The 26,771-nt window shown below is 28.0% G+C and overlaps 1 protein-coding gene across 5 annotated transcripts in view; it reads left to right on the plus strand.

The window, feature by feature from the left end:
• Positions 1 to 26,771, plus strand: part of LOC142328829 (alpha-1,3-mannosyl-glycoprotein 4-beta-N-acetylglucosaminyltransferase B-like) — a 1,063,767-nt gene that overhangs the window by 987,074 nt on the left and 49,922 nt on the right. For all 5 annotated transcript variants that reach the window (XR_012757366.1, XR_012757367.1, XM_075372904.1 and 2 more), the window contains 5 exons: positions 1,049 to 1,387; positions 8,331 to 8,464; positions 17,135 to 17,181; positions 22,488 to 22,798; positions 25,135 to 25,265. Coding sequence is in view for 3 of the 5 variants with exons in the window: in XM_075372904.1 (XP_075229019.1) it covers positions 1,049 to 1,387; positions 8,331 to 8,464; positions 17,135 to 17,181; positions 22,488 to 22,798; positions 25,135 to 25,265 (962 nt within the window). In the remaining 2 variants the exon portion in view is untranslated. The remainder of the gene's footprint in view (positions 1 to 1,048; positions 1,388 to 8,330; positions 8,465 to 17,134; positions 17,182 to 22,487; positions 22,799 to 25,134; positions 25,266 to 26,771) is intronic.

Raw genomic sequence — 26,771 nt, forward strand, 5'->3', positions numbered from 1 at the left:
GTCTCCTGGGTGAGGAACTGGCTGTTTATGATAAGGATAAAACTTGTTTTGTTTAAGTGTCCTCCAAACCATTGAATGTGAAACTCCAGTGTACTTAGAAAGACGTTGTGTACTGACATGTAGAGTGGGCTGAACTGCATCATTAATAATTTTATTAATAACAGCATCCTGTTGGACAGGTCGTTCATAAGTTGGTACGAATACTACTATGTAGTGAACCTGTTTCCCAAAGATTGCGATTATCTTGGTATTTGGAATATGTGGAATCCTGCGATTTGGAGAACGTATTTCATATTCTATTTGTAACATTACCATTACACACACCCAAAATGAATACCATATCAGCGTATTCTTCTGGTTCTGTTGTAAATAAATATGGTATTACTTCAGTGGCAAACCGATCACATTCAAACTAAAATTCAGAGATAACCTTTGCTAATGACAGTATGGTTCAGAGTACCCGATATATGTAATGCACCTTACAGGATGATTTAAATACTAATACAGTATTGCACATTGTTGATCAGCTGTTATTTTATTCCTAACTTAGGAATAATAATTTTTCAAATAATTTATTATACTTCAGTCATTAATAAAAAAAATGATTACTAAGTAATTTTTATTTATTTATTTATATTTATTTTAATATTGTTTTGTAATTTTCAGTTTTTTTTTTTAATTTTTAACATCAATTTTCAATAGTAAATTTTGTTTTTACAAATTATTCACGTCATTAAAATTAATACTTGCTATGAAATTCAATTCTTTTTATTATCAATATTTTTTTCAACTTTTGCATAGTTTATGTATTGTACTGTAGTTGTAAAATGTTGACTGTTTAGTATATTAAGATCATGGAAATGATTTTACGTGATTTAATTTTTGGCACGTATAATGATTTGTTAAAATAGATAATTTAAATTGGCTTTTGGAAGGTTTTTATTTTTCTAAGGTTAATAATGTTATATAATTATTATTATTTAATAATATATCATGTTATTGATATATTATGTTATAATACTTTTATTTATTTAATGTCTTTTTGCAGATATGCGGCAGGAACAAGCATTAGTTCAACGGTTAGCAGAATTGCAATTAAAACTTCAACAATTAGATGCAACTTATCGTGCAAGAGAAGAGGATGTGTTTGTGTTATCCCAACATCTTGGACAATTACTGGCTGATTCCTTAGGTGTTATTAATGTTTCCATTCCCCTCAGCCCTGAGGCTAAAATCCTTTTACGAAATATGACTGGTTTACGTCCAGGTGGTGGTGATTCTACTCAGCTACTACGTGTACCATCAGCATACCATTTTCTCCCTCACCTATTGCTTAACCCTTCCAGCCTTAGACCTGCCTTTTCGCTTGCTAAAGGACGAACTGGAGGTAATTTGCTACTTAAAAATTACTTTAAAAGAATTTTAATACGTAAATAGAATGTGTGTGTGTGTGTGTGTGTGTGTGTGTGTGTGTGTGTGTGTGTGTGTGTGTGTGTGTGTGTGTGTGTGTGTGTGTGTGTGTGTCTGAGAGAGAGAGAGAGAGAGAGAGAGAGAAAACTGTTTCAAAATAAGATTTCAATAATTAATTTCTGTGGTATACAAATTTGTGAAGAAAAAATGCAATTGAAATAAAAGTAATGAAACATAAATAATCTTCTTGCTGGAAAAGAATTCTGGTTATATAAATAGTTATGATAAAACGTTAAATTAATTCTAATTCATAAACAATAGTACAAATCGTGATACTTGAAATTTTACAAATTAAGTTAAATTTCATCATTACTACAGCTGCACTTTTTCTTAAACCTTTGCTGATTAAACAGGAAGCTATTTAATTGATAAGCTAATAAAATGTTTTGTAACATATTAAAATTTTAATATTCTTATACTGCACAATATAACTTCATTTCATTTTCATAAATTACTGTTGTGTTTTCTCTTCTAAATTGGCTGAATTAAACACCAAAAAATGTACCATTTTGTTCATAAAATTTAATATACTTTAACTATTTATTTTGACAAAATAACAGCATCTTATTTTGATTTAGAGAAATTAGGAGGCTCAGCTTTATCTGATGACCAGATCAGATTGGTTTATTTTGTAGCTGCGAGACTGAAAACTGTTTCTGGGTCAGTCTACATTAGATCACAGCAAGGTTGTACAGATTCAACCATCCTCAATATGGAGGAGGGTTACCTAATTCAGAATCAAAAAAAGGAAACTGTGATTACAGAGAGGGGTGGGTATTGCAAAAGAACAATCTACCTTCACTTTTTTTCTAAGAGTTCGGTCACTTAATAGTGCTATACAGCGAAACAACTGTACACACAAGTGCAAATGAAACCTGTACTGTATTGTAAGCTAGAAAGGCAACAGTATCTTTCTGACAGCTAGTCAAGATTCAACAGTAGTTTTAATGAAAATTCTTCTTTCCTCTATTATCCTTTTCGCAGCCTATTTTTTACTGAATGATAATACTTAGAATTATCATCATAATGTTTTTTTAAAACAAATCATTGCGAGCAAAAATATCCTGCCCGTACTGTGAACCAAAATAATGATTTTTTAATGGCTATCATAATGAAACTGTCGGAAAAAAAAAATTAAAAAAGTAAAAAGCAGATGAAATCTGGGTCTTGAAATATTTTTTTTTTCATATTATCTCTAATGAAACACTTGAATTTTTTTCCAGGAGAATAGGTGAAAAATAGGTTTCTTTTTAAATGTAATTTTCAGTATTTCTTTCAGGTATGTTTTAAATAAATACAGCTTATGGCAGTAATGCAGGAAAAACCAATTTTAACACTGTATAAAGCAACTTTTTTCCATTAAGTGGTTCATAAAATATAATTGGTGCATTATAATATCCATGTAATACACTAATAATATGTTAGCTATTTACCAAACATTTCATGATTTTTAGAAACCTATTGGTTGTTAAATAAAGATTTGAGATGTGATGTATGGTCTTTCATCTGGGGGTTCTGGGTTTGAATCCTGATCTGGCATGACATTTTTCATATGCTACAAAATTATATTTCCGTGTTCCCATTTACAAGCTTCAAAGCTTCTGTGGTGAATTAATTCATTAATTTATCAAGCAAAAAAAAAAATATTAAGAAGCTTAGTTTATAGTAGAAGGAACTGGATAATTATATCAAACCGTTAAAGTTAATAAAAGAAAAAATTATTTACATTTTAATTAAATTCCAAAGAAATTGAATAGTGTGAAAAGTAATCTACCTCAGAAGATCTCTTACACTTAAATGTTTAATTGTAAAACTATCTTTGTCATGAAATTATTATTTAAAGTTTGGGTTATTATGGCATTGTGCTGGCACCCCACAGCTTTTCATCTGATTACTCTTTGAAAATTTCCATCACAGTTAATTGTTTAAAATATGTAACTGGTAAACAAGGAATCTTTTAAATGTTTTTTTAAGTAGATTTATTGTAATAATGTTATGTATTATAAATTTAAGAGTTACAAGCATTTCCTAGAACAAATGTTTTGCAAAATATAAAGTGTCCTCTATCTATTATATAATCTAATTTATTAATCCTTATGAATAATCCTTAGGTATAAAGGCCTGAAATCCTTAGGAATTTGAAGCCTGAGTAAAGTATTCTGACCGCTTTAATAGTAAAAAAAAAGAAATGGGATGGATATACACATATATTTTTTACAATTCTAATAAATCTTTTTCCATTTTTTATGTAACAATAAAAATTGTTTGAAAATTGCAAGTTTAAAGGAAGTGTTAAAACGCTTATTGTTTATTTGTAGAAAGTAGCTGGTTTCTTATTATCATGGTATGTACATAATTGGTGTAGGATACACTAATTAAGGTATGTACCATGTTTATAAAAAAAATATTGAAATTTACTTTAAAAATAATATTTTTTAAATGTTTGCATAAGATAATGAAACTTATAAGAATAAAAACTGCTTTATAGTTACAAGTAAAACAGTTTGTTGTTTAAATATATTCTGTTATGTTTGTCATGTTTCAGTATCTTATTTTTGTTTTTCTTTACAATGGTAATTATGAAATGGTGTTTGTTTGCACATTTGTATTAAAATCAACTTTAATATATCTAAAGTGTCAAATAAAGTATTACGACAAGTTACTCATTTACTGTACTGGATAATTTTATTTTTAAAATAGTATTGTTATTTATTTGGGTTTCTCTGTTATGTTGAATTTACATCTGCAACGTTGATTAAAATATAATACAATGGATTAATTCTGTAAAGAGAATCATATGTTTGTTGAAATATAGAATATACTATTGTAAAACTTGAAATGTTGGATTTACCTTACAATTGTTTCATTCACTGTATCTCTGCTTTCAAATTATCATAAACTCTGCAACCATTATCAAGATATTATTTGTTAGCAGCAGGAGAGTTCTACCATTCGCCCCTGCTTAATTGAACACACAACTTCTCTGGTACATTTTGAGCTAACTTCATTATTGTCTAAAAGTTCTATGTATCTAGGCTATTATTATTTATTAAGCAGTTTATGTTGGAAGTACAAGAATTTTTTGCATAAATTTTGTTTTTTTATTTTGTATCAACCATTTTATCTTATGTAATATGCTTTTAAACTGTAACTCTTTCACCTATACATCCCTTGTGGATTGAATTACAGATGGTGATACTATTACTTGGGTTATCAAACTGTCCTTCATGTTAGTCTTGGAATTGTATGAAACCTAAAATGGGGTTTTTTCATAACTTTTATAAAATTACTTTATATTATTATTATGCTTTTTTAATTATTTACAAAATAAATTATTTAAAAGAATTTTTTAAAAGTTCAAGTTTCTGAACTGTAATCATTTTGTATTGGAACAATTACATATCACTTTCTATTGAAGCAAACCAAGATTATACCACAAAATATATATATATTTTTTTACACAGTAGATGCTAAAGAACTACTTACCCAATTTACAATAAATTTTAATCGTCTGTTATAAATGTTTAAAAAAAAATTTTTGTTGTTCTTCCAATGTCATATTAAGAAAGTAGGGGAATCTTGTCATTTTGTATTTTTCTTGTTGTATGCAGGGATCTTCTTCTTTACTTTAACCCACCTTTGTAACCTCAAAAATTTAAATTATTTCCTTTTTTTATGTTTTCACATACCTTTTTGAGTTAAAAAGTATATAGTGTTTAAGAGATACATACTTAATCAGAATATAGTGGTAATTTACATTACGTACATAATAATATAATAAGGTTTGAATGGAAAAAAAACTACTTTCTCATTCCTTTTAAGGAGTATAATTTATCATTATACATTTAAATAACATTCCAATTAGTATTTTATTATCGCACAAACACCTAATATCTTTGTTCTGAAAACTAGCTGTATTATTTAGTTATTGAAGAAACAGATTAGACTTATTTTTAAAAATAAAAATTAACTAATGATGAAAGCTTAGATTAATCAAAGGCATATAAGTTAACTTTACCTTATGTAGTTAATTGTTGCATGCTGTTTTCTGTATATGGTGTAAGACAAACAGTTTTACATTAAGCATTTATAGAGCTTGAAACGTTCAATTAATATTATAAACAACATTTTTTTCTTAACATTTATTTATCTTGTATACATATTATCATTAAACATTTACAGTATAGTTTGTTGAAAATGGAGTTTTCTAAAATTTGTTGGTTGTTGCAATTAAGTCTGAAGCTTGATTATTAAAACCAAATTAAGTACCCAGTTATCCTAATTAATTGAAAGTCTTCTAAACTGTTAGCAGATTTTTTGTAATTCTTGAATTTTGCCATGTTTTTTTAATTAAACTCGATAGAGCTGAAAAAACAGTTGTAGGACTTTAACATCATGTGGTTTTTTTCTGATGCACAGCTTATACACAAACTTAATTTAAAATATTTATCATTTTATTTAATTATAATAATATTTTTCGTTTATTTAATTCAATAATTCTAACTAAAGCATGCGCACATTCTGTACTTCATTCATGTGAGTGTAGCGGTACTAGCGACCACTTTAAATACTTTTTTACACTTTAAATATTCATTTATTTAATTCTACTACTCGCCTGTGACATCACAACATCACAGACGACTACACCAGCTGTACATCAGTGCCACACTAGTGCTCCTTTTGGTGAGAGGAGGTACTATTGAGGCAGTATACCCATTTAGCCGCTAGTTTATTTAGATCATTTTTTAGAGTGGGGGTGCGATTTTGAAAAAGTTTTTTTTTTGCTTATATTATTTAGGTAAAATCTCAAGATACTGAGGTGACAGTGTACAGCTTCATCCCCTTGACCTTATGAGTTCAAAATTTAATGGCATCAATGCCCCATATTCAGAAGTAATCTGACCAAGTTTGGTCAAAATCGGTTCAGTAGGTCTAGAGATATATAGAGTACAAGACTGAAAACACACACGCACACACACACATACATTCGGAAAATTTCCAACTTTAGATGCCAAAAATCAGGATCTGGTGAAAACCACATATGCTCAAATTGGACTGATTACAATACTTCCCTTCTAAAACTATAGCTCTGCTATATTGCTAGATGGGAAAGTAAAAATGAAAAAGTGAAAATGAAGAGATTCTCAATGCAAACTTTAGTTTTTTAATATGTTTTCAAATCTTATTCAACTGAAACACACTCATTCGATAATTATTTTTTTATTTATTGAGGATGATCCTGTAGTGGTTTCTTAGTAAATTTCTTCAAAGTAATGTGAATGGAAGAAATACATGTTTATATTTAAAGATATTTTTTATGTTTTTGTTATCATCACTGTTTAGATGGGATTGTTAAAGTGTAATGTTAGATAGTCTGAAGCCATTATGACATTCAAAGTATTTTCATGTGAAATTTCAAAAAAAATTAGTTCAAATTAAAGCTTAATTTATAAAAGTAAAAATTTTTTAAATAATTAAAAGTTAGTTAAATTACTAGGAAAAAATATTGTTATATTCTTGCATTTTACTTCTTTATAATAATTATTACTTAAGCTTGTTTTACTGCTTACTGGTTCTTATTTCTATCAAGATGTTAGTATTTTGCCTTTTGCATCACTTACTTCTTTTCATTAGGTTTTTTATATTGTAGGCTTATCCATATTTTAAATATAAATTGAATAATGTGTGTAAAATAAAATAAAATTCATAATTTATTTGATTTTTTTAACTGAATCATAATAAAAAAATAATACTATTCAATTCTTCAACAAAATTTATAATTTTTAAATTTACTGTAAAAGTCAAGTTTTTATGTGTTTTGTACAGAAAAGATACAGTAGACTGCAGAATTATTTTATATTCTGGCTTATAAATAAATATCAGATCTAAATAACATTTCTTATATGAAATTTATATTTGAATGAATATTAATTAATTTCATTCATTATTTTATGGAAAAGAAAAAAAAACACCTTTCATAATATATTATGGTACAGGATCCACTAATGTGTTTATATAGGTTTTTTGTGAAGTTTATTTTATTTATTAAAGTTTAGTTTTTCCGTTGAATATATTCCCAGCTGATATGGTTTTAACATTGTATACTAGGATACAAGCAAGCTCTTTAATGAGAAACTGACATTAAAAATTTGATGAGATACTCAACAAACATTTGACAAGCTTATTGGGGTAGAGTACGTTAAATAAGTTTCCATTATGTTACTCTTTCTTTTTTTTTTTGCTCCCATCACCTGAAGCTTCCATTACATCAAAATTATATCATCTTTCATTCATACTTTCTTTTTCTCTTGGCTCCCTTTTTTTACGGTTAATGAGAATGCTGTTATACATTTTTAATACATCTTAGTGAATTATTATATAAACACCTTGAATCTATGCTTATATGTTTTATAAATTTAAACTGATGTAGATTTTATGGAAAAAAATGTATATTTTATTAAAAATAAGTTACTGTACTTCAGAATACTTTATTAAATAGTTTTAAAAAAAATAATTCCTACTGCTTAAGTATTATTCATATTTGTTGTTGATCTAGGTATTCTTGTCATTAAGTTTATTCCATCCATTTTTCAAGTTAGTAGTTTGTAAACATTTTATAATTTTTTCCCCGATTCCTTATTACACTTTTATGTTAAAGTTATATCTTTATGGTGATTTAATTATTATTAAGTAAAGAGATATAAATTGCAGTTTGACGAGAAAGATAGTAAAACTTTTATAATTTCCAATTATATTGTAAGAGAATCAGTTAAAAGGAGATCCTCATTTCTGACTTTTTCTATGAAATTAAATTTTATTGTTTTGATCAAATAATCATATTCTATTATTTGTTATTACAGTATCAGTGGTACTTGGAGTGCCTACAGTGAAACGGGAAGACCAAAGTTACCTTCTTGCCACTCTTCAAAACCTATTGGAATCCATGACACAAGAAGAAGAAGATGATACCATTATAGTAGTTTTAATCGCTGAGGTAATTTAAAACTTTTATAATTTTTTATATGTATGACTTTTATGTCTACCTACTGTAATTCAGTTTAATTAGTTTATAAAGGCTTTATAAATGCTTGGTAATGCAGGTCTACAAGAGTTTTGCTACTCAGATAATTTTGGCTTATTTTTGTATATTTTTGATACTGAATCAAAATGTGGCCTCATAAGTTTTCGTAAATGCTTCATTTACAAAAAAATTATCTCGTAAAAAATGAAAATTGGTAAAATGATTTATTTTTTCTGCTTAAGACAAACACTTTTAGAGATTTGTTGTGAGTCAGTGTTTATATTAATAATAAAATATGAATACTGAAGATATTTATAAATGAACCATATCTATAAATAACTTAAGAGTGGAACAATTTGAAGACGTTGCCAGTGTATTACATCACACTAAGACATGATGGTATTACAACACAGAATGATATCAATATTAATTGTTTACTATGACTCATTCCTTGTAGGAAAAATAGATTTATCATAGTAATTTTTGGTAGCCTTTATTAATGGCATAATTGATACAGTCATTTCAATGATTATTTTTACTGTTTATTACCCAGTCCTGAGAATCAGTTTCATTCTGTCTTTCATGTGAATACCATCGTGAGTTTGGCCTTTTTTTATTTGTATCTTTTTTGATACAGAAATGTATTGTTTTTTGTTTTTTTGTGCATTGTTAGTAATTTATGTATAAAAAAGCACTGTAGTTGTATAAATCATCCAAACAATTTTTGTTATGTGTTTGGTTAATTAACTTTTAAATCACAAAGAAGAGATATTACTCCTTTGGTTAATAAATCATATCAACTCTATTTTGGGTGTGAAATAAGAGATCAGAACAAACCTTGGGCTCTTCATATCTGCTGTAATTCTTGTGTAGCTTTACTAAGTAGCTAAGTGGGAAGCTGTGACATTTGCATTTTGCTGTTCCTGTGGAATGGAGGGAGTCCAAACACTTCTTGACAGACTGTTATCTTTTTATCATCAAAAATAAAGGCATCACAAGAGTAAATTCAAGAAATCTGTTGCATATTCTCATCTTCGTTCAGCCATAAGAAGTTTAAATGAATCTGAAAAAGCAGCATGGGTATTATTTCAAAATGTTAAATTATTGCAAGTATACTCAGGACTTAACTTAAATGAGTTAAATAGTTTTGAAAAATATATAGTAGTGGGGAAAAAATGAATTTTTAAGAGTATACATAATTAACTCAGATATAATAATTTATTGTTTAGTTGAGTTCTTCCATGTGCAACATAATTATTGGAATGTTCAAGGAGTTTAATTGAGACACTTAAGCGTATTCTTGATTTACTATTTAATAAAAAAAGGAAAAGTAATCATTGGTCAGAAATATGCTGCTCCCATTCTGGATAAAGATATGATGATTTCCGTGGTAATTATGGGTTGGATGTATACACAATGATTGAAGAACTCATTCATGTGTTTGCCTCTTATAAATTTACCCTCTAGATATATCATTCCCTACTATTAATTTCATTCCCTTATTCTAGATTCTTTCTTCCCCAGGGCATTCTCTGGGTTTTGACTTGATGTCCATTGTAAATGTGCCAAGGATGTGAGAACATGCAGAGTTTATCACTTTCTTAATATTTCTGTAGTTTTTTAGGGTAGTAATACTTCTGATTTTTCTAGATCTATCTATTAATTCTTTAGTTTCCTATCTGGTGCTGAATATAAATCCTAGCATGTGGCTGTAGTGCTTGATCCTCATGATCCCTCTTATGCAAATGATTTTTCCAATATTTTTTTAAAATTTTATTTGAGGCATTGCCTAATGATTCTGATAATAAGTGATTAATTTACAATTAAAGATAATGAAGAAGATAGGAGACATGAGTTCAAAAAGTACATTTATGTAAAACATAGGAGATAACTTTTCACTTACTTGTAATATTCTCATCTTCGTTCAGCCATAAGGAGTTTAAATGAATCTGAGAAAGCAGCATGGGTATTATTTCAAAATGTTAAACTATTGCAAGTATAAAATATCAAGTATAAAAGTGTCGGGAGTTACAGCGTTCAAGTCCTAGTAAAGTTAGTTATTTTTATATGGATTTGAATACTAGATCGTGGATACCAGTGTTCTTTGGTGATTGGGTTTTAATTACCCACACATCTCAGGAATGGTTGAACTGAGACTGTACAAGACTACACTTCATTTATATTCATACATATCATCCTCATTCATCCTCTGAAATAATTCCTGAAAGGTAATTCCTGGAGGCTAAACAGGAAAAATAAAAAGCTGAATCTTCTTTATATATATGCATGAAGAAATAATCATTAGTATGAATTGCATATTACAGGAAGAAAAGAAAAAAATCCTTTGAAGCATCCTTCTGAAATTATTTATTTTGATATATCAAATTTCATATTTTTGAAATAAACCAGATATTAATGACATTTCACTGTAGTTGTATGAGAAGCTGTTTTTTAACATTTAAATACAATGATGTGCATCAATAAAAAAAGGAATAGAATGGAGTTAATTGAAAATATAAGTAATTTGTTATGTAAAGCACTTTTGGTAATTTTTATACATAAAATGGAAAATTGCCATACACTCAATGTACTCATCGAGTGCCTGACAATTTAATTAGACCAATTTTAATTCAGAATTTGCCCATTTAATTTTGAAAAATAAATATTTTTTTTAATTAGTTATTTATTGTTTTAAAAATTGAAAGACAAGACTGTTAATAAATAATTTTTGTTCTAATTTAGGTTAATTTTTACTGAAACGTATTTCTGTTTTTAAATAAAGAAGTTTTATTTTTAAGAATTAATGCTCTAAATATTTAAAAAAAGAAGGTTTTTAATTAAAAAACTAAAACAAAAGAATCATGTGTGTAATTGCTGTGCAAAAAAAAAAATATTAAAAAAAAATATTAATCTAACAAATGCACTTTCATTTTAACTCGCAAACTCTATTCAAAGATACTTCTCTTGCTTCCTCGCTGCATTAATACCACATGCAGTAAAATTTTGTAGTACTAGATGTATAAAACAAACTGGATTTTTTTAAATTTTGAACTAATGTTATAAGTTATTTAATACTTTTCATTTTTAGTTACACTTTAATTTTACTGTAAACAATATTTAATTTTTCCTTATTTATTGTTTGTTTATCTTATGATATTCTTTTATTAAAATTTATGTCTATTATAATTTTATACTATTTTACTGTTTTCTTATCAAAGAAATTAATCTTGTGAATAATCCAACCTTTTTAAATTAATATTTCTTTTGCGCTTGATAACACCTCATGGAGCAAAAATTGAATATACTTTCTTAATTTAGGTTTAATTTTCTTAACATTTGGCACTGTTGGTGTCTATACAGTTTATACAAAAAATATAGTATCTACTTACCAACAGTTGCGAGTATTTATTATCCAAGCGCTTTCAGATTATTCCTTCATCATCAGGGATTATTGATTAATATGAATTTTATAGTTGTGCATATAACTTTTTTTATAAGCAGGAATTAGAACTAAGATAACAATTAAAATTATTATGTTCATTACAGCTGATTGTCAAATGTTAAAATAAATCATGCGTTAAAAGAAAACGTATTGTCAGTAAGATGTTCACAACTGTTATGAAGTATAAATTGAATCATTAAGCCAACCTAATAATTATTAATATGGTAAAATTTGTTGTGCAGAATATCATTATCAAATCTGATTTGTACATTTATTAGTTTATTATTATTCAGATATATATGAAATGTCTCTAATATACTCATTTTATGAAAATTATTAGTGTATTCCAATATTTCAATAAATTTGTTTGGATTATAATTATGTTTATTCTCTATAATGTGTACAGCAAAGTTAGATTTTTATTTATGCAACTGATGTGTTCGTAAATTCTAATTGAGAATGAGTGATTTGTGTTACCTTTATATTTTAAATTACAATTTTCACATTTAAGTCTATATATTCATTGTTTTTCTTGATCATATTTGTTATCTTGTTTTATTGTTTGAGAAGGGTCCTCATTATTTATGTTTGTTATTATTGGTTGTATACTGTGCTTTTAATTTAAATGTTTTATTAAATTCTTTATTATTTATATTATATTTTATTTTATTTTAGCGTATTCTTTTATAATATTAATATTTGTTAGTTTTATTTTTGCCTTTATGTATTTATTATTTTTTATTTTGGTTATAATTTATTTATTAAGTTTGCTTCATATCCACTACTTAATGCGATATATTTAATGTTATTTATTTCATTCTTTAGTTTTATATTATTATGCTTTAAATAGTTCATTGCTCGGTAAATCAATGAATTAAAAGTTGCTATTTTCTGATTCCACAGATGAAAAGAGTTGAAATGTATTATAGTGTCTTTTTGGTTGGCTTTCTATATATATCTATATCAATTGTTAAATTTTATATTCATATAATCAATGCTATTATTATTTTACCTTTTTAAAGTCAATTTAATATCATTGTTTAAAGAATTCATTCCTTCGAAGATCAAGATCGTATTTTATATGAGTTCTCCTATTGAGTGCAGACCCCGGTGAGATGATTGAAGAATATCCATTTTGTATTGAATTTCTACCGGTATACGTGAGAGAAATTTACGATTTAGTTATATCGTTGACCGATGAAAATGATAATTTATTAAATCTGTGCAGCGAACGAGTAAACATGTTGTTGGTATTGAAAGAATCTAAATAAACTATTGTAATTGAATTTTAATTTTTTTATTATATAGATATGCCGCTTGAATTCGAAAGTGAAGAAGAAATTGAAACGTTTCAACTTCAATAATGTTTAAGATTGACTAAAGAAAACGTAGAAAAATTAAAATCTCTAGGATTTGAAATCATTGATGGGAAACTTAAACGCACCAATACGTTACTGAAAACTAAATGAAAATTAAATTTTTATGATGTAGAATGTATAAGATGAATTATTTAACAGTTAATAAAGTTGCGCGTTCTGATGAATCCCTAACATATAAACATCACAATCATTATTCATTGGCGAACAAAATCGAAAAGGAGATTAAAATCCCCCATAAATTAACCGGACATGTATACTGTTCCGGGCGATAGTTATCTGATTGTTTTTTTGGAAAACTCTTCGGACCAAACGGAAAAATCTACTACTTCGGAATTAGTTAATTTTCCCGTCGCCTTTTTATTCCAGGATATACGATATCTTATCAACGCACAAGAAGTAGCGCCATAAGAAATACAGGCGTGACAATGGTTATGAAAATCCCTCTTTTAATGACAAACTCTCTACTTCCATCGGCCGAAATAGCCGGATGGGTTAGTGGAAAAAATAAAGTCGATTTAGATGAAAATGGTACTTTAATTTATACATACCGTTATCAATGCTGTTGGGTTTCGCCGAAGATTATAAAAACATAATCATAAACAATAGACAGGAATTAGTGTCGAGACGTTTTGATAGCGATGTAAACGCGATACGCGCTACGGTTCCCGACCATAAATCTAAGATAGAATTAACAGAAATCGTGGGGGTAGTTCCATATTTAAAGTTCGCGCTCGAATACGAATTGGAATTGGTTAAGATGAGAGATGAAAATAAAGATGTGCATATGGTGTTCATAGCATGGAACCTTCACGAAAATACAGCTGTTTCTCAAACGAATTCTTTTATATGGAACGTGACAAGTTTGTCGCAAATAGATAAACCGCGCTATGTTATTGTAGGTTTTCAAACCGATAGGAAAGATAACGCTATAAAGAATGCGTCAGAATTTGATTCTTGTGACGTGAAAAATATTAATGTAATGATAAATTCAAATAAATACCCGTACGAAGATTTACAATGGAATCAAACATCGATGTATAGGATGTTTATTAATTTTCAGAAATCATATTATAAAAATATAGATTCACTGTACACATTTTCCGATTACAAAAGCAAATATCCTTTGTACGTGATTGCTTGCGTAAAAATGAATACGTAAAGATGGGCATAATTGATTTTAAAATTAAAGTTGAAGCACAAGACAACTTTAAGCCTAATACAGTCACGTATTGTTTATTAAGTTACGATGATATTGTCACATACTCTCCGTTGACAGACATTGTGATAAAGCATCAGTGATAGGTTAAAGGTAGTGAATATTTTTATTTTTTGTAGCTAGTCATATTATAATAATAAAATATACACTTTAGTGATCATACGGTATTGCCGTTAACATTCACTGTGCATATATGCAGTTAAATAAATACAATAATTTTCATCATCATCAAACAGGAAAGATTTCTGAAAAAAAGGGCTTATCTCGAGAACGGTTGGACCTAGAGTCATGAGACTAGGCTCTATCGTTCTGGAGGATCGCAAAGTACTCTTCAGATCAAGCCTTTCAAAATCGCGTCAGAATTGGCATAGGACGCACCGTTTTTGAGATACAACTTTTTTTTTAGAAATCACTATCTAATGTATTGAAACACCCGTGAAAACATACATTCAGATTCTGCAACACTTTCATAGTTGGTTCTTTGTTGTAATTTTGGGGGCATCTCAAACCCATGTTTTGCTATGTATTTTGTAGTAAATCCACTCTTTCATCATGAAAATTGAACTACAAACAGGGGATAATCATGGAAAACACCCTCAGGTTCTGCAACAACTTGGACTCAAGGGGTCAAAGGTCGAAGTGTTGTAAAACCCAAGGTTTCTATACTACTGTAAGGTTTTTCTGTGTACTCCTACCACCTGTTATCTCCCTTTTTCTCTTTGTTTTTCCATTTCATTTTTGATTTTTACAAACTTATGCTTAATTTTCCTAAAGGTTTCCCATATTTTTTCTAAATGCTATATCTACCTTTCTAGTAATCATGTTTTTCTTTACCTCAGATTACCTATCTTTACCAATCTTTACTTCTTTATGTACCTATTAATTTAATTTCTTACATGTCAACAGTTTTCTGCCTTCATCAGATTACTTTTACAAACATATTATTAATTTATCTCCAAGTATTTGAGTAATCATTGCATAAGTTATAATGGTGCAAATAGATCCAGAAAGTCATGCTAAGAGTCTAGTTTTAATTATACACGCTTCATTAAAAAAAATCCAAACAAGTATATCGGCTTACAGTTTGACATTTAGTAAAATTTAAATCTATTTCCTATTATCTAGCTATACATCTGCTCTGAAATATTTGCTTAGCATCAATATGTAATCTATACCAGTGTAATGTATTATTATGTTCAAATAATATTTTGAATAGTTTTTACCAGGAGCATTTTTATAAGTTTATAAGTAATAAAAAAAATGCTTCACTCACAACTTAACTAAAGCTAAACTTTGTAAATTTAATATGTTTGAGTTTTGAGTTAGAAAGGGTTGTGTAAATGTATTCAGAAAAAATAATACTAGCATAGGTATTAAAAAAAAAAAAAAAGATAATAAAACCATTTTTTACAGTCACACTTGCACAGCTGAATTTAAAGTGGGTTAAGCCTTCTCCCCCACAGAATTAAGTTGAGAATAGATTACCACTTGCTGACCAATTTTACTTTTTCAAAAATATATATTAGAAGGCTTTTTATTTAAACATTGTAGTAGTTGTAAACCAATTATTTTCCTAACTTTAAAAAAAAAATTTCGATTAATTTAGGAAGTATGTACATCATTGTTTTCTTTTATCCTTGGGCACCTGAGAAGGACAGTTATTGCAGTCAAAATTACACCCCTCATGGTCAGTAAATATGCTGATATACGAAATTATTTTTGACAGAACTGATATAGCTGAGTGTAGCAGTTGAAAATTCAGAATAAAGCTTGGAATATTGTTCTCATAAAAATTTAATCTTTAAGTAGAACTTCAAATATGAAGGTTTTTTGTCTTCTTGCTTTGGATTTTGTGACATCAGATTTTGTCCGAAAATTGCACGTCTTCTGATTTGTGTAATTGAAAAGTAGTATCATTTTAGGCAAAACTTAGTAAAATTAACAAACTTAGGAAAGGCTTATGACAACCTTTCTTATTATTCAGCAACTGCCCAGGAACCTTAATATATATACATGTAAAACAAGAACAGATAAATGGAACTTCAAACAGTTTTTAAATTTCTTTTAGTAATTATCAGATCTTATTCATCCAAATTTTAGTGTTCAGCAAAAAAGATTGAAAAGTAAAAAAATTTGAATCTCACTAAATTTCACGTACATCAGATGTGGATGAATTTAATATATGCATTTAATGAAAATGGAATTTTAGTTATAGAAGACTTCTTATACAGAGAGAATACTGAAATTTTAAATAAATATTATAAACACATATTTGTGTGAATATTACAAACACTTTGTGTTTATTTTATTCAGGTAGGGAATTAGAAATTAATAACCATCTAGTAAGCCCAGTTTTTTCTATGGTATGGAAGAGCTCAGCATTTATCTTGTTTCATCTACAATGACAGAACAGAATTTCTATATTTTTAGATTAAAATAATATTATTGTGGTCACTTACAAGATTAGTTGCTGAACTTTAAGAGTTACTCTTGATTTAAAAAAATAAATATATAAGCTGCTTGAATAATCAAACAGTTTCTTTATTAAAAATAATAAACTACTTATCTAACATTAATGATAATATTTATTATTTTATTTTTTTCAGACTGATGAAGAGTATGTTCTTCAAGTTGCTAATGAAATTAAGGATCGGTAAGTAATTTCTTTAGGTGAAGTTATATTTACTGATTTGATTCAGGATTGTTCATTTGTGTATTTAATTTCTTTTGAAGTGCTATATTTAATTTTAGCAAAAATTAAATCTATACTGGTAGCAAATCAAGAAGGACAATTGTAAAAAATTAGTTTTTTATTGATACTGCATAAAGTAGAATTTACAATATTGTAGGAAATATTTGCTGCAGCTGCTTCTTCTTGTACAGATGTATTAATAAACCATTAGGATAGTGTTTGATGAATTGTGGTCATATTTGCTTGCCTTTTCTTCTTAAATAAGTTAAGAGACTTTTTCTGTATCAAACCATTGTAAATTGGTATCTTTTATGGTTTTTGTGATTTTATAAGAAAAAAAATAAAAGTAATTTCTTATAATGATGCAATGCAATAGCAGCTTATGTTATGTTGCAATTTTATAATAAAACTATACTATAGTATATTTGAAATGGAATATCAATAAACTTAAAACTAACAAAAAAATGTTTACTTGTTCTATTGTCCATTTAGCTTAAGTTCTAGGGATTATATTACAGATTATAACGCCTACAGAATTATTAATATGAGCATTTCATTATTATTACTATAGAACATTATTGATTTAAGCATTATGAAAAGAGCATTTTGTAACATACCTTGTAACTGTAAATACCTTTAACTGTAAAGCTACTGATGCTTTTCATGTTTGCTGCTCTTCTCCTGCACATCTGATAATAGAACTTCACCAAAAATGATACAATGCAATCTGAGAATCATAAAAGGCACTAAGTAATTTATAAAGCATTTTTGTATTTTAAAATGTTAATGTAAGAATCTAATTTAGATGGCCTTTGAGATTTCAGCTATGATTCATATGCTGATATATTATAAGTAATAATATTATAATGAAGTCTGATATTTAACTGTACCTTAATGATCACAGTAAATACATTTCTCTAAAACACTGCAAAATGCAAAACTGAGAACAACAAAACAATGTACGTACCTGAAGTATTAATACAGTATACCCACAAAATATTAAAATACATTTCACTGTTGGCCCTTAGAACATTTTCTGCTATGACAAAGCCATTAAAAATAAATTACAAAAAAACAAAACTATTGGTTTTAGGAGAAGAGAATGAAGAGCAATGTTTGAAGGCAAGTGGTAACATCTTCAAAAATATTAATTCTTTTGTGTATTTAGGAAAAATAGTGTTTAATAATGTATAAGAGATTAGAAGCAGCTACAAGATGTCTGTGTTGTTTAAAAAATCCTAAAATCTACATTTTTATCAGTAAATTCCAAAAGTGGAGTATATAAAACAATAAAAGCTGGTTGTTGTATATAGATCACAGTCAAACATTAATAAACGTGGGGTAGTTAAATTCTTTTGAATAAACGTTTTTAAAAAAAAATGTACTAGTTTTAACTAGATTTAATGCTAGAACTGAAATCACAAGTCTGAGGTGGTTGGGTCGTGTTCTTTGAAAAGGAAGAAATTATAGCAATTATGAATGGTGAAGTGGATGGTGCAAGATCCTTAGAAAGATCAAGAAGTGATGTAGAGAGGGACCTGAGACTTCTGGGAACAATGAAGAAATAGTTGGCTTCAACCTGGCCCTTTCTTTATATCTCTAGATAAAACCCGTTAAAAATGACTGTGTTTAAAAACAATTTGGTAATGGTGTCTTCAACATTTCAAAGCTTTATCTTACATATTCTTGACTGTAATCTCATATAAATGAGGAAATTATTGCTGTTGGTAAATGTTGGCACCCATGACTGTTGTGCTTCTCAGTGTTTTCAGGTTATTAACAAACATTTCAAAAACAATCATTAGTAGAAATTAGATACTGCATGATAAGTGATAAGTGATTATAGTCAGAATCCACTAATATTAATAGTAAATTATAAACTGCCAAGTGTATTATTTTATCTGCATGTATATTTTACTTAAACTTGTACAGTAGTTTATGCACTGCTTAATTGTGAAGAGTACTATTTTCTGCAGTGAGTGAGTCAAATTTAGTAGAAGTAGTTGAATTTGTTTAACAAACTAATAGGTGTAAGTTGTTTGTTGATATTTAAATCATGGCTAATTAATTAGTGATAGTTATTAACATAATAGAACATGTACATTTATTATTTGTATATATATTAATTTTATTTAATGATAATAATGTTTATTAAATAAAAGTAGCAACAAAAATTGGGCAAGCAAATAAATGTATTCTCTAAAACTTTATCTGCTACATGTCATATATCACTTTCATTGATATTTTTAATACCATGTTTAAAAACAAAATTAGTTATTTATTCTGTCATCTTTTCCATTAATTTGGCCTCGATTCTATTCTTTTTCAAACTACCTTTTGAGTTCTTAATAACTCCCATTCCTTTTTAAATCATCTATCATTTTTAATAGTGGATGTCTGAAAAAGAACTCCGTGGTTTCAAGAACAAATACAGTTTTTGTTTTTCAGCACTCACTCATTACTGTTTATACTTAATCTTGAAACGACAACAATCAAGTTAACTGTCAGGCAGCAGCTGCATTAGATTGTTGCATAGGCCAAGCTATTATGAGCCCAGGCTTCAGTACCATGATGTTACCACAAGAGAAAGCACAGTCTGTGTACTGATTCGCAGAAACAAAATCAGTGACTGTCATACAAAGAAATTATAGGTAAGTCGATTGTAGAAATTCTCCAAGTGACAAAGCATACATAAGTGGTGTGAACAGTTTTTGGAATCCAGAAGTGTTTTGAAAGGATATTCACCAAGTAGGCCTAAAACACAGAAAGAATTCAACTGTCTTCTAACAGAGTCTAAAACATTTAGTTCATAGAATTAGTTGTCAACTAAACATTGTTAAAAGTACTTCCATGATGTTGTTCGCAAGCGATTGAAACTTTGTACTTCTAAACTGCAGCTGTTCCATGAAACAAACTTAATGATAAGCCACACAAAGATTTCAGTTTGTAACAACCATATTAAATTTCATGTCTGCTGATGAAAACTACCTGCAGCGCATTTTTTTTTCTGATGAAGCAACATTTCATGTTCATGGAGTCATGAATTGCCATAATTGTTGAGTATAGGGCTTATACAAATTTGTGGAATTCATCTACAACTGTTTGAAAGTGAATATATGATTTGGTATCTTGTGTAATCAAGTTTTTGGGCTATTTTTTTCATGAGCAGACTATTACTGGCAAAGTGTACTTGTACATGTTAGAGAACCTTGTGTTTTCGCAGTTATAAAATATTGAAGGTTTAATTTTTCTACAAGATTCAGCCCTCCACATTTTACTACTTTATTTTTCACTCTTGTGTGTCAATTTAATCTTTCTTAACCTCATCCCTGCCCATATTTCAAATGGCTCCTTTCATTTTCCCTTCTTGTTGTCAATGTTTTACATCCACTAGAGACATACACTACATATAATAGAGACATACACTACATATAACATTTCAAAAGACATTTCCTCAAATCTAACTCCATCATACAGTGTAAAATTGTTTCTTTCTATTAAATTATTATTTAGTCATTGTTATTCTAATTTTTATTTCATTTCATGTTTGGAGTTCTGGTATACTTATATTTTTGTTTTTGTCTTCTGTGTACATTATTACTTTTGTTTTCCTAACATTTAATTTCATTCCATATTTTGTCATAACATCTAATCTTGAAATCATTTGTTGAATATTCCTGATTTCCTGATTTATCTCACAAAAATACTATGCCATATATGAACATAATATATATTCTTTTATACTGAGCTATTCATCCTCGTCGAGGTAATTTTTTATTATGCCTTCCATATACATATTAATAAAGTTGGGGATAAGCTGCCTCCTTGCCTTCTCTTCTTTCTAGACCAGACAACTCAGTTGTGCATCCCCTGATTTCATAACACTTTTCTGGCTCAGGTGCAATCGTTACATCTTCTTTCTTTCCAATTTGTTCTCTGGCTTTTTATTATTTTCATTAGTTTGACATGATTGAAGAAATTTTATTCCATATCTTTAATAATACATTCACTTATTTCTTTACAACTTTCTACAGTAAACCTCTCACAGCAGTTAATAATTAAGCCAATCATGACCCTTGTACCTCTTTCCTTTCCAAACCCTTATTGTTTTTCTGTACATTAAGTGCGCTGAAGGTTTGCCCCTTACATTGTTAACCGATCTGTCAGCTGGCTTAGGCAGCATGGGCGAACAAGGTTTGTTTTCTAACTAAATGACATCATCCGATTGCTAACATGACACATTTGTATATAAAATACAAACACAACAAACTAGTACAATACACTAACTAGTACACTAGATGCAGCAGTTGGCAAGGGGCAACTTTCAGATCATGTATTTTAAGCATTTGCTTTATTTTCTCTTCATTAGGCTTCTGATCAGAATTATCAGGAAAATTTTTGTTGAATGTGAATTAATACAATGTGATTACTGGTTAATTCTTTGCTGATTGCAAATTAAACTGGCTGTCCCATAATCTTAATGTATTATTGCACTATGCCTTCAGAAAATTGGAATTCAATTCTATTGTAAAATGTAAAATATCTTACACTTCTCCTTTTTTTTAATATTTTAAATGCTATTTTTAAGTGTTTTAAATGATAGAATACCAATGTTTTTCAATAGCTTTTTGGTTGTTTTTATTTATCTACTTCCACCCTTGTAACTTAGTTAATGTTTTTACTTAGTTTGTTTGAACTTATCTTGCATCAGATCACCCATTTTAAACATATTTTTTAGATATCTTCAATTTACCAATTTTTGTTCAAATTTAATTTATATAATTGTGTATTTATCTTGTATATGTGAAGAAATTTATTTAAATCATACCATATTAAACAACAGATTTGTTAATCCTGGCATTTAAAAAGGAGAAGGGTATACAATTGCCGCCAAGTTACGACGATCTTAGAATGGTGACGATTGCTAATCAACATATCATGCTTCATATTTATGCTACTAAGAGATGACTAATCATGATATGCCAATATTTCAGAGAACAATAGTATAGCAGTGATGTGCGGGATGTCATCCAAGCTCGCCGTTACATGGTGGCTACTGTATAGTTAATTGAGATTATGAATATTTTCAACATAATTTAATTTCTTATTAAAAGAAAATATTTTTGATATTTTAATTAACAAGATATGTCTTGTATAAGTAATTACTCTCAAATTTGGAATAAATTATTTTCTTTTCCATCTCCATGAAAATTTTGTTTTCCTGCCTAAAATTAAAATATTTTAATGTATCACGATTTCACATTTAGTTTTCAGGATCAACTTAATTCAGGAGTATTAGAAGTGATTTCTCCTTCACCAGCCTATTATCCCGATATGTCTAGACTGAGGATAACATTAGGTGATCCTCCAGAGAGAGTTCGTTGGCGTAGTAAACAGAATTTAGATTTTGCATACTTAATGATGTATTCTCAGCCTAAAGCAGTTTTTTATGTTCAACTAGAAGATGACATTTTAGCTAAACCTCACTTTATAACAACTATGAAAACAGCAGCTTATGATCGTATTGCTAATAAACAGAGTTGGTTCGTCTTAGATTTTTGTCAACTTGGATTTATTGGTAAGACAGGGCAATTAAGTTTTTCAGATGAATTATTTGTAATTTATTTTTTGCTTAATATATGCCAGTGGTCAGGTATTTATGTAGCTCTTACTCTAAACAAATATTTTTTCAAAACTTTTTGGCTGAAACTATATAATTTTTTTTTTTCAAGAAAAAGTGAGGTTTTTTCATGATACATCTGATTGTATCATTAATAAAACTTTTGTTTAATGTTAAATGCTTAATGAGCATTAACCTTTTATTAAGAAACCCATAAAATTTTAGTTATTTAATTTTGTAAAATTGAATATTTATTATACATTTTATTGTTTGATTATTAATCATTTCTTTTGGAGAGATTTTGTTTAGGAATGTAAGCTTTGTGAAACTTAAGAAAATTTTATATGTTTTGATTATTGGCTTCACTTATTTCAATTCTTAGTAATAGTTCAATAATATCTTGTACTATCATGTTCATTAACAAAAAATAAACCTAATATTTCATTTTACAAACATGGTATAGTTAACATTTGCGTACTTGTTAGCATTTATGGAAAACCATAACAGATTTATAATGTGTTAAAACCTTTGTTTGCTTGATAGAAATGTACATTATATTGGATAAAAATACACATAATATGAAAAAATTCTCACAAAATACATTGTACTTTGTATGATTCAGTACAACTATTGCTTGAAAAATAAAAAAAAAAAATTAATTTTCCATAAATATCTGACAGATCAGAATTATTAAAATCTATTAATAAGTATTAAAATAATTAGGTTAGAAGTAAATTGGTATATTTGCCTTTTCCAATAATTCTGTTGCGCACATTACTCAATTAATGTGGATGACTCAATCATGTTTGATTCATGTGATGGGTACTGTATTCTCTATGTAGTGAACAAATGTGCTCTTTTTCCTGCTATTTTAGAAGCAACTTTAATGTACAGCATACTAAATCTAGTCTAGTAATGTTATTTAGATGTTATGTAGCGTAGTAATTATTTAGATGAAATTTAAAAAATAAATTTCAAACTTTTACATTGGGTTTATTTGTAAATGAAGATTATTAACCCTACCATAACATTTCATTCTTAAAATTATTTATGTAAATAAAGTAGTATTGTATATGTGTTGAAGAATAAAAAAGAGTTTTAACTGCTTTGAACACTGGAGAGATTAGGATAATATATTATAAGGAAGTCACTTAACTGAAATCAATATAATTCAACAGTTGAAGGTGACAATTCTGACTGATATCTATTTACATCCATAAACAAAATTTAAAATGCATGCATCATGTAATAAACGTGGTGTGATAAGTGATAAAATGTGAGACAATTTGTAATGGTTACTCCATTTATAAAAACATTTTTTTTTTGAAAACAGCTATTTCATTGGTGCAGAACAATTACAATGATAATTTACATTGCACAATAAAATTAAAGTAGTTTTTATTTATTTTATGATTACAGTTGCCTCACAGTTTTTCCTATAAAACCCTGTTAAAAATTGGTAATTTGTACTAACAGTGATAAAATTATTACAATCAAATTACACTGTTGACAAAATTTTATTTAAAAAAATTGAAAGTGAATAACATATCAAGTCTAAAAAATACATCAGATAATTTTTCAAAAAAAAAAAAAAAAATTTAAGTACTTTGGGATAGATTTAAATACATCTAATTTGTGTGGATGCATATTATTTAAATTAAATTTTATTCAGTAGCTAATATGACATTAGCATTCAAAAGTTAACTAGTAACTCACTTTGTTACTTAAAAAATTTAAAATAAAAACTACAAAATTTAAACTGCTAAAAGCTGTTATGGTAGGGTGAGTTAATGATTGTATATTATTTTTTAATTAATTATTTATTCATCATAGGAGTAAATTGTGCGCCCAAAATGATGTAAGTAATATGATTAGAAATAATGATTTTAATTTCCAGTGGAAATTCCTCTTAAGTTCATGAGACTAAGGTTGATTCACTTGTAGGTTAGTTTGTCAGCCTCATTTAATAATATCCTCGTATATTTTTATATATTACTTATTATATTTGGAAAATGCAATGCACCATGTAATCCTTTTACAATTAAAACAGCTCTAACTTTTACTTAAATATATTTTGTTTTGTGTTTTGAAGTATTACTTTATTATCATTTGTTTATCTTTGCTTATTTAAAAGTAATTACTTGCATCATTAAATATAAGTGTAGTTTAAACTGTTAATTACTTTTGACAAATGACATTGCAACAGTTAATTGTTTCATCCCCATATAAGTTACTGTTTGTATTTAAGTATCTTTTTTTAGAAATTAATTATTTTTCAACTGTTTATTTTTCAGGTAAAATGTTCAGATGTGTGGAACTTCCATGGCTTATACAGTTTTTCTTTATGTTCTACAATGATAAACCTGTTGACTGGTTGTTAGATCATATGATTTATTCAAAGGCCTGCAACTTGGAAAAAGATTCTGTTAGTACAAATCTGTTTTGTTGAACAGTTTTAATTCAATTCTTACATTTAAGAGATATATGTGTAAGAATTTTATAATCTGTAATGGAGTTTTGAATGCGGTATGTAGTTAATGATTATTGAAATAATAATCAATTTTCTGATAAAATTCAGGATTAATACATTTCAGAAAATTCTAAACTTGTATCCTTTGGTATAATTTAATTTTTAGTCCTATATACATATACATTAAATAAACCAACATATTGCCAGAAGAATTGAAAAGCAATAACGGAATATCAGAACACATCAAAATGAAAACCTTAACACAAACCATTATATAGAAAATTTACTTCATTTGTATCTTAATACCAAAGTTGCCTGGGTTCTAGGTGTATTTGACTTTGGTTCGATCGGGGTATAGATTTTTCACACATTGCATCCATCTTACATTCCCCATTATTGATTTTGTTTCCCCATTATTTATTTATTTTCATTGACATATTTTGTGTGCCATTACCAAGGATCATATTACTAAAATTAAAAAAAAAATACACACTAAAGTTAGTTTGCCAGCAAGTTTACCCATCTTTAGCTTTCTGACTGAAATACATTTACTACATGTTGACGACATGTTTTTATCAGAAAGCTGAAATATATAGAAAAATAAATAATACACTGCGCATCATTATATTGATGATTTAATAATCCTGTGCAGAAACATCGTAAAACTACTATAGAGTCCTCATATTCAACGATTAATAACATCTCAACTTACAACATTTCATTATAGTTTGTGAACACAACAAATTTCCAGTGTGCTTGATCTCTCCATACTGAAGTTATGTAAAAAAATAACTTTAAAATTTATAGACAAGCCTTTACAACTGATAATGAACTTATTCTCCAACACATCTAATTGTTCCAATCAACACAGATTGGCAACTTCCTCATATATTTAATATAGGCTTACCATACAACTGGGATTAACCCGGACAGTCCTGGATTTTTAGTGCTGTCCAGGGTTGCAAAAATATCCGGGGTTTGAGAATTTTATGACTGGTGAGGATTTTTTTTAATTTTAGACCTATATGTTGGACATTGCATTTTTAAATATTCTCTTATGGCTGTACATCTCTCAGTCGACCTTGGAGCAAGCGTTGATGCTGATTTTGATGGAGGCATGGCTACCGGTCTTGCCACAACTTTTTACTTAGTCACTTGGCAACACAGCAGGGGCAATGTGTTTATGTTGTTTTTGTGAGTGAACTAACTTGTCTACACATTTTTGATCATTTTATCTCTATTTGTTTTTTGTCTCATCATTTAGCGCAATGGGCAAAGAAAATGTGTGTTAAATGTTATTTAACACACACACTGCAAAAGGAATACAAAATTTTTAAATTGTGTAATGACAGTAACAATGAACGTGTTTGTTGCACACTACATACTGGAGAATTTTCTGTTGTACATAAAGGAAAGGATGATATTGAAGACCATGTGAAAATGGCTAAACATAGGTGTGCT

The sequence above is a fragment of the Lycorma delicatula genome, chromosome 8 (genome assembly GCF_047948215.1).
Source record: "Lycorma delicatula isolate Av1 chromosome 8, ASM4794821v1, whole genome shotgun sequence".
Classification (NCBI taxonomy): Eukaryota; Metazoa; Arthropoda; class Insecta; order Hemiptera; family Fulgoridae; genus Lycorma; species Lycorma delicatula.